General features: G+C 37.8%; 2 protein-coding genes across 2 annotated transcripts in view; both read right to left on the reverse strand.

The window, feature by feature from the left end:
• Positions 1-745: 745 nt before the first annotated feature.
• Positions 746-11,025, reverse strand: ppp6c (protein phosphatase 6, catalytic subunit). Its single transcript, XM_034895540.1, has 7 exons — positions 10,820-11,025; positions 9,152-9,247; positions 8,228-8,293; positions 6,935-7,076; positions 6,760-6,839; positions 1,434-1,643; positions 746-1,333 (listed from the first exon to the last, which is right to left on the reverse strand). The coding sequence occupies exons 1-7, from the start codon at positions 10,892-10,894 to the stop codon at positions 1,085-1,087; spliced, it is 918 nt and encodes a 305-aa protein (XP_034751431.1). The 5' UTR covers positions 10,895-11,025; the 3' UTR covers positions 746-1,084.
• Positions 11,026-13,231: 2,206 nt separating this feature from the next.
• Positions 13,232-13,447, reverse strand: part of LOC117958857 (SWI/SNF-related matrix-associated actin-dependent regulator of chromatin subfamily B member 1-like) — a 29,246-nt gene continuing 29,030 nt past the window's right edge. The window contains exon 10 of the transcript XR_004659806.1: positions 13,232-13,242. The gene's annotated coding sequence lies outside the window, so the exon portion shown is untranslated. The remainder of the gene's footprint in view (positions 13,243-13,447) is intronic.

Genomic DNA, 13,447 nt, shown 5'->3' on the forward strand with positions numbered 1-13,447 from the left:
TTGACCACAAGAATAAACGCTGTGTTAATTCATCATGGAGTCAGTTGTCAGTTTATAGAAGGATTTCTCCAACATTCATATTTGCCATTATCCACGAAAGCTGTGTCTTGACATTACTTACTCTTGAGTTACTTGTCAATTCCTAACAGAACTCCTTAACTTGCCTGTTAAGTGCATACTTTTTTATAAAGAGTGGATAAGCTTCCAGGCAGTTTTGACTTACATTAGCTGTTTAGGTTTAATTAGTAATGTTAATTAACCAAGTTTTCTCCTTACATATCCCTATGCTCTCAGTCTCTGCAAGATTCTGAATGATTGAGATTTCTCTTGGCACAGCTACCAGAACAACTTTCAGACATGTAGCTCACATCGCTAATAGAATATATAACGGCAAGTAAAGGCTTTAAAACCAAACAAAGCAACCCATTATGCATGACCTTTAAGCACTTCTGGTTTGACAATAAAATTGAATCTAATCTAAATAATAATTCTAATTCTAGGTTTTGGCTTACTCTTGAGACCAGTCTGTGCAAAGGTTTTAAACCTGCAGTTTTTTTCCTCAAAACAAATTTAGAAAAAAACTTTAAATTGCAATTCACTTTAAAGACATAATGCTGTAAGTTGGACTCAGCAGTTTATAAAGAGCATCTGCAATTATTACAAGTTTATTTTTTACTTCCAGAAATTGTCATTCTAAGATGTCCAGTTTTTCAATAGGCAACCATGAGATCAAACTGCTATAGTGATAAATAAAATATATATCACTTTATTTGAACACATTATTGGCAGTTAGCATCAGTTTCAATGTTTTATTTACTTGTGGGATACATAACCTACAACTTAAACCATTCAAAATGTTATTAAAATATGAAAAACTTTTAAAATGTATTCTCATTGAGTGGGAGAAGAGGATGGTTACCTTCAGGACAGAACATAGTAACTGCGAACAAACTGTAGCTACGTAAGATTCTGTAGAACTGAAGGGATGTTACTTCAATGAATGAATTAAAAAGTTTTTTAAATTGTTAAGTTTCAGACTTGAGCTTTCCAGAGGGTGGAGAGGAGAAAGAACTTGCTCATGTCATTAGAGGAAGTAGGGAGTGGTTGTTCGGGGTGGTATGACACGCTCAGAGTCGGGGACAGCACGGAACAGCTTGGGTTCTCGTCTGTTGACGTTCCTGAAGACCATGATAGACGCGATGTTTCCACAGCGGTAGCAGTAGTTGGGTGCCGACCACACGGTCACCAGCTTTTCGTCAAACATGAACTTGTATCCTTCATGAACAAGCTGATGTGCACGGCAGATGAGCTTCAGACTGTTGATGTGCACAAACTAAAACAAAAAAAATGAGCATGAATTTCAATCAACTGGTGTTATAGGCATTTCAATGTTCCATTGTTGATAAGTTTAAAATTGTGTCAACACAACATACCTCATTAGTAACCTTGGAGCCAAACAGCCAGCCTGCACCTCGTGGACTGATAGCCCAGGTGTCCACATCTTCTGGATCTGACCACACAAGATCACAAAAGGCCCCCTTGTGGGGAATCTCCTGGTTGCGTTCGATGGTACGGATCTGGTCCAACGTCTTAATGTCAGGTGAAAGACCACCATGGACACACAGGACCTGCTCATCTATCAACTTGGATTATAAATTAAAATATTTCATTAGAAAATAAGGCAGTTCTTAAAAATTCCTTATATTTTGTATTGTTAATCTTACGCATAGTAACTAAAGATAAATATTAGGGCTGGGCAAGTTAACGCGTTATCGCGTTGATTAATTAATTAACGCCAACAATTTTTTATCGCGGGTTAACGCAGTTTTTATTATTTCTTTATTATTGTAAAAGTGTGTTGCTCACAGGCTTTGTAAATACTGCATAGTTAAATTTTCTTATCACCAGAGTACTTCCAGTCTGAAATATCACCTTGACAGCCCAGCAGGTGCTGCAGAGTTAGAGTTACAACAGATGAACAAGTACATAAGAAGGAGTCGCTGATGAAGACGTTCCAACCAGATGGAATTCAACTTTGGACATGATAAATATATTGTTTAAGTTGAGATGTACACTAAATCTTTTATTTAACTGCTACTTTATAAACAAAATGCTGGAAAGTTTTGCAGAACAAATGTCACAGCACTTTCGTTCATATGGCGGAACGTAAAAAAAAAAAAGAATTGAATTTTGAATTCATTATTTCATTTTACGATTAATCAGGGAAATTATGCGATTAGATTTTTAATCGCTGCCCAGCTCTAATAAATATAGATAAATGTAGTTAAGTGGCAGAAAAAAGGAGCAGAAAATAAAAAGTACCTATACTGAAGAAAAAAAAAAAATCAGAGTAGAAGTAAATTTAGCATAATTAAATTATTCATTATATTACAGTTTTTCTGAGTCGCTTTGGTACATTTCTCAGATCAGAATTGAAATTCTCAAAACTATCTGTTCGATCTCCACATCAGTGTCACTTGTGCACAATAAAAAAAGCAGTTTCCCCTATCTTTAAGCAAGTTGCAACTGCAATGTTACATCCATGCAAATGATTATGTACAATTCTCTTTTTCCTACATTATTGATGGCTTTTGTCATGTTGATCTAAATGTATTATAATGGGTCTCTGTTGAATAGTCTCAATCCCCACAACATTTAGGCATTTGTTCATAGCATAAGTCTTTACATGCAAAATGATTGAACAAGTTGTCATAGTATGTCAAGCATATTTCTATACATTTCCATCAGACTTTTCTAAATCTTTCCTGAATTGGTAAATTGCTCCCAGATGAATCTTGACTTGATCTTTCTCTAAAAAAAGGTGTATCTTGTAAACCATCAACTGTCAAGTATAGCTGCAGCACAACACAATGTTACAATGTCTGACAATGGAAGGACAAGGAATTAGATTGCGTCAACATCCAGAGAGAAGAAGGAAGACTGCACTGTATTCCTACAGCAATGCATACAGTTTTCCCTGAGGAGATTGTCCTATGTTCACATTTCTACTTTTGCTTTTCTTTGTGCGCTGCACTGCTGTCTTTTCCTTTCTGTATTGTAAAGTAAAAAGTTGACATTGCATTGTTACAGGAGACATTTGCTGCAGGGGGATTCCAGCTGTTTAGCCAATAGATTCTATCATACAATTGCATCCTCCTCAGCAAGTTCTTAAACAAAAGGTTTAGCCATTGTTGTCAAACGGAATGTCCCACTTAAATTTGTGTCCTCTTGGTCAGATGATACAGGCGGGATTGTGATTTCCACAACAAAATTTGGTGCCAAGAAAATTGCATCTGTGTCAGCTTATGTGCCAAATGTTTTCAATGGCAATTTCTATAATACGCTCACCAATCAAATGCTAGAGTTAACAAAGTGTTCTTTTATTGTTGGTGCAGATTTCAACGCTGTGTGGGACCCAAATATTGGTAGATCAAACGCAAAGGTCACTTTTCCGACTGCCGGCGTTCACATGGTTGGGATGCGTGTTCCTCTTCTGTTATATTGCCGTTTAGCATAATAACTTGTTGCATGACTGCCACCACTGTTGGGTGTAGCTTAGAGCATCAGGTGCGTGAAAACATGGAGGCCACAATAACAAAGATTTGCTGCTTTTTTCTTAAGCCCCAGTCCGAGGGAGATTGACAGTCATGTTTAGCTTCTTCCACTTTTTAATGATTGCTCCAACTGTGGACCTTTGTTCACCAAGCTGCTTGGCAATTTCCCCGTAGCACTTTCCAGCCTTGTGGAGGTGCACAATTTAGTCTCTAGTGTCTTTGAACAGCTCTTTGGTCTTGGCCGTGTTAGTAGTTGGATTCTTACTGATTGTAAGGGGTGGACAGGTGTCTTTATGCAGCTAACGACCTCAAACAGGTTCATCTAAATTTAGGATAATAAATGGAGTGGATGTGGACATTTTGAAGGCAGACTAACAGGTCTTTGAGTGTCAGAATTGTAGCTGATAGACAGGTGTTAAAATACTTATTTGCCGCTGTATAATACAAATAAATAGTTTTAAAAAATCACACATTGTGATTTCTGGATTTCTTTTTTGAGATTATGTCTCTCACAGTGGACATGCACCTACGATCACAATTTCAGACCCCTCTATGATTTCTAAGTGGGAGGACTTGTAAAATAGCAGGGTGTTCAAATACTTATTTTCCTCACTGTATAAAATAGATTGTTTTTGTCAATCAGGACAAGTAGAGAGGCTAAGTTACACAAAGCAAGAATCTTAAGAAAATCAATACGAGGGTTGATATTAAAAAACGTGATAAAATATAGGTTAAGAATGCAAAGCATTCTTTGCTGTGATTTTATTAGGCTAATGACTGAAAAAGAAAATCGGTCAGTGACTAGTCTACATGACTTTCTTCACATCGGCTTTATTATTATAAATTATTTTGCTGTAAATTAAATTTCCTCTGTAGTGGTCCCAGTAATGTCAAGTAAAAAGAACCAAGTAGAAAAGCACCAATTCACCTCACACACAAACCCTCACCTCAAAACATGCATCTCTGTCTCACATGTACACAGTGAAAAAGCTGTACTGCATGTGTGCCATTTCGGGCAACATATTTACCAATTGGAGGGTAATGACCCTCCTTGCTGACCCAGAGCCCCCATTCACCCCAAAAATCTAATTGGAACGGCACAAATCACGTAAATGATCCATTTAAACTTAAAACAACATATTTCCCCAAAAGGTGAGAATCCATGGCGTGCCGTCCCTTTAAGGGAGGTGAAAAGGTTTGGATGGAGGAGGATTAAGTTGCTGTTCAACGATCTGACAAGGACTTTTGTTGAAGCATACTACCCTCTTAATGGTTGCTTGCTTTGTCAGCGCTAGAGTATGGTATAGCTACGCCACTGATATATTCTGGGATAGGGGGGGAAAACGTAGTGGTTTTGCATGTTTAAGCCAAACGAATCTGCTTACCATATACAGTAGAGTACAGGCCAAAAGTTTGGACACACCTCATTCAATGTATTTCCTTTATTTTCATGACTATTTACATGTAGATTATCACTGAAGGCATCAAAACTATAAATGAATGCTTGTGGAATTATGTATTTAACAAAAAAGTGTGAAATAACTGAAAACATGTCTTATATTCTAGTTTCTTTCCTTTGCTTTGTTGATAGCACTGCAAACCTTCTCAATGACATTCATAAGGTAGTCACCTGAAATAGTTTTCACTTCACAGGTATGCCTTGTCAGAGTTAATTAGTGAAATTTCTTGCCTTTTTTATGGAGTTGGGACCATCAGTTGTGTTGTGCAGAAGTCAGGTTGATACACAGCTATTGGACAACTGTTAAAATTAATATTATGGCAAGAACCAATCAGCTATGTAAAGAGAAACAAGTGGCCATCATTACTTTAAGAAATTACGTACAGTAAGCTTGACCGCAGAGGGCAACAAGTGCTAAGCATCTCTGGGAACTCCTTCAAGACTGTTGGGAAACCATTTCAGGTGACTACCTCTTAAAGTTCATCAAGAGAATGCAAGAGTGTGCTAAGCAATACTCAGAGCAAATGGTGGCTACTTTAAATAAACAAGAATATGAGACAGGTTTTTAGTTATTTTACACTTTTTTGTTAAGTACATATTTCCATACATTTTCATTCACAGTTTTGATGCCTTCAGTGATAATCTACAGTGTAAATAGTCAGGAAAATAAAAAAACGCATTGAATGAGGTGTGTCCAAACTTTTGGCCTGTACTGTATCTACCATTAGCTGTAGTAATGTGGGGAGTGAACAAAGTTATATTGTATGAAAACTGAACAAGTATTATTGTTTAAAAGTTATCATGTGAATATTTTGAAACCTTGAGAAATGAAGAAGAACACAGACTAGGAGAGCCGGACACTCCTGGGTCTGGCCAGTAGGGTAAAATAAGATTAATTTGCAGCTGTGACTGTGTGAATGAGCTATTGTTTCTTTATTAAAACTTCAGTGAAGTATGTTAACCTTAAAACTTGTTTAGCACACCCAGTTTCTCTTTAACCAATAGTACAGCAGATAATATGATGCACTAACCCACTTTTATTTAAAACAATTATGTTTAAGCCCACATTTATGTTAAACAACCATATACTACACCCATTACCACGCCTGGTAATTAATCCTAGACTAAATTGTAACTGGTTGCAAAGCCTTGTTCTTAATCTTCAACATCCATTCTAAACTTGATGCATTCATGTGCTAGCTGAATTATTTTCGTAGAATATTCCCTTTAACTGTAAAAAGTCTCGACAAAATTTGTGTCAATTGATTATGTTGATTATGATGATGCTGTTAAGTTTCCATACATCATAACTTATAAATGCAATGCTTTGTGGCAGCTGAATGACAAAGTTCTGTTATCAGAACACCTGGAAAAAGCAACACAATTTAACACTATTAAAATTAAGTATTTAATTATGATGTATGATGATTTATATATGAAGCTATGTCCAGCAAGTTTCAATTATCTGTGGCCTGATTTTAATATTGTACAAAAAAGAATTGAAATCAGCGGGCCCCTGTAAGGTAAATTTTGTTTTAAATTACAGCGCCACTTGCATGAATTAGGAAATTATTGTCACTAAGCACATAGTGGGGTGGTTGTGCAAAACACACTGGTGTGGTCCGTTAAGTTGCTTTGGGAGAGGATCGATCCATGTTTACACATCCTACCTTTGATCAAGGATTTACAGCACAAAATTCAAATGTTATTGTGAAACCAATGTGAAAGAACAATGAATGAACTTACAGCTGCCACAGTCAGCATGTCAAACACTTTTGTGCAATACCGCCAGGCATTTGCATTTCCATATTTAGTTTGGCACTCATCTAAAAATAAGCAGAACATACATGACAACATGGTTTCATGAGCTTGTGAAGCAGAAAACACTTATAAACAGTAACAGTAAAGCATGCCTACCTACCATAAAAGCCGTACACTTGTGTTATTTGTCTGCTTTCGTGGTTTCCACGTAGAAGTGTGATACGATCTGGCCACTTTGCTTTTAAGGCTAGCAGATGTGTGAATGTCTCCAAGCTATAATATCCTCTGTCCACAAAGTCTCCCTAGGACGGAAAAAAGACATCATCAGTGGACTTAAAAGAGCCTCCATATATACGCAAATATATTCAAAACTAGGGCTGAAACAATACATAAAACCCTGAATTTGGTTAATATCACGATTTTTGACCCACAAATTGACACAAACCTAGATTCTTTTGGGGGGGGATGGAGGAGAGTTATAATCAGTAATTGTAATACAACTTTTTCAACAAAATTCTCCTTCCAACCTGTACGGGGACCGAAAGGGAAAAATGCTTTGGTACCTACAGTAAAAGTGGTGGTTGACAAGCAAGTAGCTAATGTGCTTGGTCTGTAATGTTAGCTAATTTTTGGTGGGTAACATAAGATTACAACATCGTTCAACATGCTCTGTTATTTTTAGTATGATTGTTTGACGACGGTTCACAACTCTGGCCTACCCAGGAATTCCTCAGTACTGTTAAAAGTGATACTAAACCAATTAGCATTAGCTTTGTATAAGTAGAAACCCGGTAGTATTTTAGAATGACCGTGCTTCCCTCCCTCATGTTCATGAGACAAGAGATCTCTGTATTTTGTGTCTGTGAAAAAAAAAAAAACATAATTTTTGCGTCATTGGAAACATTTCTGTCCAAAGGTACTGAACTACATGCCAGCTAGTTCTGCATGTTTGTAACCCGCCCGTAGGGGGTTGGACCAGTAGAAGGCTGAAGCAAGTCAAGTGTCAGCCATCTTGGAGCAAAGCTAACACAATTTTACAACAATTATGTGTATTTGTATTGTGATTTTCCTTAATTTGTAGAATAATAAAATTCATAAATTGATCACAAAATTTTTTTTTAAATTGATCACAAAAAAAAAATACAATTATGTCCATTTAAACTACCGCACATGAACGACTTGTTTCCCAGGAATGTATGAGCACATATGGTCAACGTAAGTTAGTAGACTAAGAATTTCTTTAAATCAAGTACAGCCCTGCTCACTTCAACCAATGGTGTAATTTCACTGTGCAACAAAATGACAGATGTTTGCGTTTTTGGGCTGGCCTCCCTGTTGGGTCCAAGTTTTAAAAAAATTGGTTTCTAAATATTTGTTAATGCATACAGAAAAGGCATTTTGAGCCGTGTAGTTAATTTAAAAAAAAATAAGAATTAAAAAAAAAAAACCTTACCATGAAAATATAATTTGTGTCTGGAACTTGGCCTCCAGTTCTGAAGAGCTCGCAAAGATCATAAAACTAGACAGGAACATTAAAGAGAACATTTAATCTCAAATTCATTAAAAAAAAGGACAGAAAAACAAAAAATGACAATGACATAATAACATCATATTAGCACTATAATATCTAATTTAGCATTTTACATTAACTGGTAGCCATGTGGATACATGTCTTAAGGCTGTTACACACTGGGGGGCTTGACAAATAAGCAACGTAATCTTGCGCCTCAAAAGTATTCACAACGGCAGCGACTTTGCAACAGTTTTCATTGCAGGTTTTCAGATATTCGCACCAGCTTATCTATCATCTCAGTTCGAACACTGCTGAAGAGAGAAAAAGCAAGGGATTCAGTGTGAGCAGACGAGCGAAAAAGAGAGAGAGGAAAGGGAGAGTTAGCCATGCTAGTGCACAGTCGCAAAGAGCTCAGAAAAATGACATTACTTTATCTCTGCATAATCTTTGCATTATTTGAAATACAAAAACAGTTAGAAAATGCATATTGACTTGCAAATTAATTGCATGGAACCCCCCCCCCCCCCCCAAAAAAAATAAATAAATAAAAATAAAACACCCCTGGTGTGTAAGGCCTTTAGTGCGTAAAATGTTTGGTAAGGACAATTGCTAATAACATATTTGCTTAGGCTGACTAAAAGTAGGACTGGGTCCACTTTTCAATAATTATGCTATGAAATTGATTTGTGCATGCCATTTATGACAAAACATGCTTTGCTTAAACCTGACAATAATTTAATAAGTGTACATATTTTATTTTTTTGATCAGTAAATTCAGTCTTTGGCCAGGATTTTAAGTCATTTTTAAGTGGAGTTAATTTAGCATCCTTGCAGGGGTTAGAACAAGAAATTAGTTAAACCAACCTGACCATGAATATCTCCACAAACAGTAACTGGAGTAGAGACCGGCTGAACATTTGATTCTTCCAGCAGTAAATCACAAACATAATCACACAATCTCTGAAAAAAGCAAAACATGACAATGGTTAGGCTACAGTATTTCCTTTATGTTGATTTTGTAGTGGTGGACCGCCATTGGCAAGATTTCGGCCACCACAATATCAGAAAAAGGGCAGACGTGCAATGTAGTTAGGGTTGCATTTTAAATTATTCTGCCGACATAATGCAATGGCTGTTGCTCACATTGCAATTTAAAAACAAGTAGAACTATTCAGAGGTTATTGGGCCCATCCAGTTTATCTCCACATGCTGTTGTTTTGATGTAGTTTATTGTCAAAGCGTGCACGATCAGGGGGCAGGTCTTGTACGGACAGACCTGCCCACACTGCTAAAAAACAAAATCCTAAAGGAAACACTGAGGCTAGTAGTCAAAGTCATGCTGTTACAATATAGCTTCATAACAGCAGGACACTGCAAGCTTACTGGTCGACTATTTAGATCCATAATAAGAAATGAGATGCATGGAGCTTTTGGGTGTAACCAAGAACAAAATATAATCAAATTTAGCTTTCCAATGTTAAAACAGACTTGGGCAATCCAGATGCTAAACAGAACAGGTTTTGGGAAAGCTGGTCAGACAATCAGAATAAGTTTTCAAAGTTAAGCTTAGAAAAACATGTCCACCTAAAGTAAAAATGCTACAAAGATCACTGATCTAATATTACTTATACAGTTCTTAACCTGGGCTAAGTTACCTCAAGACCAGCACCCATCCACACAATGATTAGTCTCAAGAGTGTGTTAAGGGCTAACAAGGTAAAAAACAACAAGGAAGTATGGCGACAACACAATATGTAGAGGTTGTATACTAGTCTACACGAAGACTTTACTTTCTCATAAAGAATATAATAAATGTAAAGTCAGTAAAAATGGTGCTGCAATTAGACTGTCTTTGCCATATCAAAGTATAACAGAAAATCAATATATATCATTGCCAGACGAGATGTTAGCAGAGATGATCCGGTTGCAGAGAATGATGAATTCCAGATATAGCTGACGCTTTTTTGTAGTTGATTCTGATTTCAACAGTAAACCGTAACGTTACCGCTCACCTGAATAAGTGTTTCAGTTTATCCTTTACCAATATAACAGCGCCATGCATTTGAAAGTAAGTAGCAACATTTGCTCTAAGGATCTATGGTGGGTAACGAACAATTCACCTAGCAACTAGCTAGTTACTGATATAACCTTAGACTGCTGATGAAACTCAATAACGATTGCTAGACATAAGGTTACTCTTTAATTTGCGTTGCCGTGATTTCCATGTTTCATAACCGTTGACGTTAGCTTATTAGTAACGTAACCTAGCATTAAGAAGTAACATCTAAAGCTTCCTCTTTGACTTTCCCGTCATGATTTTAATACACAAGTCTGTTAGCCGACGATCGCCATTATCGGTAGCAATGATAAAATGTGCATTCATATGACAATAATACTTGCTAACTATGAGAAACATTTAAAATTTACGTGATTAGCCACGCTTGCTGAACAACGTTTTACGTTAGTTACTCCGTTTACTTCCAGTATTATTTAAAAGCTCAGTCTACGCTAAAACCAGCTACTTAAACTCACCTTTAGATCATTTTCCGGCAGGTATTTGCAGTGTCTTGCTATTTCAACGTACTTATCAAGGTCTACAGGCGCCATTACAAATACGCTAAAACCAGAAGATTGCTAAAGTAGTTAGCCAGCTAGCCAGATGGCAATTTGCTATTTTTTTTTTCCCCGTCTTCTTCTTCTTCTTCTTCTTCAATGTCGACTTGCAACAAGTTGGCGCATTATCGTCACCTACAGTTAGGTAGGAGTTATTTGCTAAGATATTTTTTAATTCTCAACGCCCCAGTCCATCCTTTAACAACAGGCTTTCAGTTGCGTATTAAGGGTATACAAGAAGAGCATTTACAACCTTTTGATTACTATGGAATTACCATGGGATCAAATATCATTAATAATTTGAGCTTGTAAAAATGTTTTGTAGCTGTAGTGTTATTTTGTGCATGTGTTTTCAACAGTGAGGTTTCACAAAGTCCGAGCGGCAATTTCCTATGTGCCTTTGCCTGAAGTTACAAACACAAGGCATGAGGTTTTTTTTATTGATACAAAGCTCAAACATCAAAAATACAAAAAATACAATACATTAAATAATCAAAAACACATTTCTTGATAGTGGTTACGTGATTGGCTGGACAAAGATGGCATATTAGAACTTAGCTTCAGGCCCAACCCCGCCAAAAAGTTGTGTTATATGGTTCTAACTTCGATATTTTATGAACCACTCTTCTCCCAGGTTCAACAGGTGAAAATTGACAATGACGAGAAGTCAACTGCTATTCATGCTCAGCTAGCATCTCTGGCTGTAAGCCTTGGCTCTATCAGATCTGATGTGAACATCTTAAAAGCTGGCAGACATGAGGACAGAAACTGAAGATACAATATCAACATCATTGGGCTGAAGGAGGGGCTGGAAGGCTCTCGCGTTTCCTGCCTAAATGGCAGATGCTCAGATCAAGATTATGAGAGCCCAACGAATTTACAGTGAGGAGTGATATATTGTTGGCAGATGACAATGTAAAGGGGAAGAACTGCATATGCGTGTGAGGAGGCAGCAGAGTGTTTGGACCCCATATTACTGGAGCTGAAGGAGACTATGAGGAGACATAATTAAAAAGTGGGGGCTCTAGCCAAAGAGGTAGCGCAGCTTCGGGTACACATGGGGGGGAAGTAGACCCCCATTGTTTTCGATGACAGGGTGTGGGGCACCCAGCAAGGATGTGTAGGGTGATGCCAGCTCAAAAGGGTAGTGCTGATGATAGGGGGGCTGCTGGTACAAGAACAATAAGAGGAGAGATTAACAAGGGGCAGCAGGACAACTTTCTCCCTCTGTAGTGGAGAGCCACACTACAGACGGGAGGCAAGTGGGCTCAGGGAGGAGAAGGGTCTGTTGTGGCTCTATAGGCAGGAATTCCTAGGGGTTCCTCAAAAAACAGATTTTGTCACCATTATGTTCTAAACTACTATTGCTGCTTACAACAAACACAAAAACACTCACAGTGAACGCAGCAAAGAAAACGGGGTAGACAACACAGCACACAGGATGAGGACACCACCTTTGGCGGCACGCACGTGCGAATAATGGGTCTTCACTCAAGAGAAAGAATATCAATATACAAAATTATGATCAAAAGAACAAATTGAAAGAAACCTAATGTAAACGCAATATTTAATTCAATTCAATTCAATTTATGTAGCGTTAAATCATACCGCAGTGCTTTTGTGCTTTTCATAACATACAATATACACTGCGGGTCTGGCAGTGCATATTGTGTTTATATATATTGAGCACTGTAGTAGTTATTAACATGTAGGTAACTATGTAAATACATGGAATTACCTGTTTTGGAGGGTGGCTGTAGCTCAGCAAGTAGGGAGTTGAGTTGGGAACCGAAGGGTCGCTGATTCAAGTCAACATATGGAACAAAGTATGGATGTGGACTGGTAGCTGCAGAGGTGCCAGTTCACATCCTGTGCACTGCCAAGGTTCTCTTGACTAAGGCACGAGCCCCCAACTGCTCTGGGCGCCTTTCCATGGGCAGCCCCCCACTCTGACATCTCTCCATTAGTTTTTTATAGCTTACTTTGGTTTCTCAACCTTATCAATAAGTCTCACATCACTGGACCAATAACATGGTCTACAGTGAGGAAAATAAGTATTTGAACACCCTGCTATTTTGCAAGTTCTCCCACTTAAAAAACATGGAGGGGTCTGAAATTGTCATCGTAGGTGCATGTCCACTGTGAGAGACATAATCTAAAAAGAAATACCATTTATTTGTATGATATAGCTGCAAATAAATATTTGAACACCTGTCTATTAGCTAGAATTCTGACCCTCAAAGACCTGTTGGTCTTCCTTCAAAATGTCCATGTTAGGGTTTATTGTTGTATTTCCCCTCCCTGCTGTTCTCTGTCTTCCCTGTGTGTTGTTGTGGGTGTGTCTTCTCCTGGATCGCCGCCACCTGCTGTTCATCACTCCTGTGTCACACATAGACCGTTAAAATAAGTGGACAGAGCATCCGGTTTCGAAAAGTGCCACCACTGCGGAAGTAACTTAAACCTGCATTGTATCTGAATTCCTGCAGAGGGCGACACGCGTGGTTGCAAAAGAGGTTGGTTTCAATAGAAGTCTATGGAGAAATGAGC

The sequence above is a fragment of the Etheostoma cragini genome, chromosome 16, assembly GCF_013103735.1.
Source record: "Etheostoma cragini isolate CJK2018 chromosome 16, CSU_Ecrag_1.0, whole genome shotgun sequence".
Taxonomy (NCBI): domain Eukaryota; kingdom Metazoa; phylum Chordata; class Actinopteri; order Perciformes; family Percidae; genus Etheostoma; species Etheostoma cragini.

Excerpts from the sequence above, each read along its gene's own strand:
- ppp6c (XM_034895540.1), bottom strand. The coding sequence starts at position 10,894 with ATGGCGCCTGTAGACCTTGATAAGTACGTTGAAATAGCAAGACACTGC. Across the intron at positions 6,840-6,934 it reads ACAAGTGTACGGCTTTTATG|ATGAGTGCCAAACTAAATAT; the intron begins GTAGGTAGGCAT and ends GCTTATTTTTAG. Across the intron at positions 1,644-6,759 it reads ACATGCTGACTGTGGCAGCT|TTGATAGATGAGCAGGTCCT; the intron begins GTAAGTTCATTC and ends TTATAATCCAAG.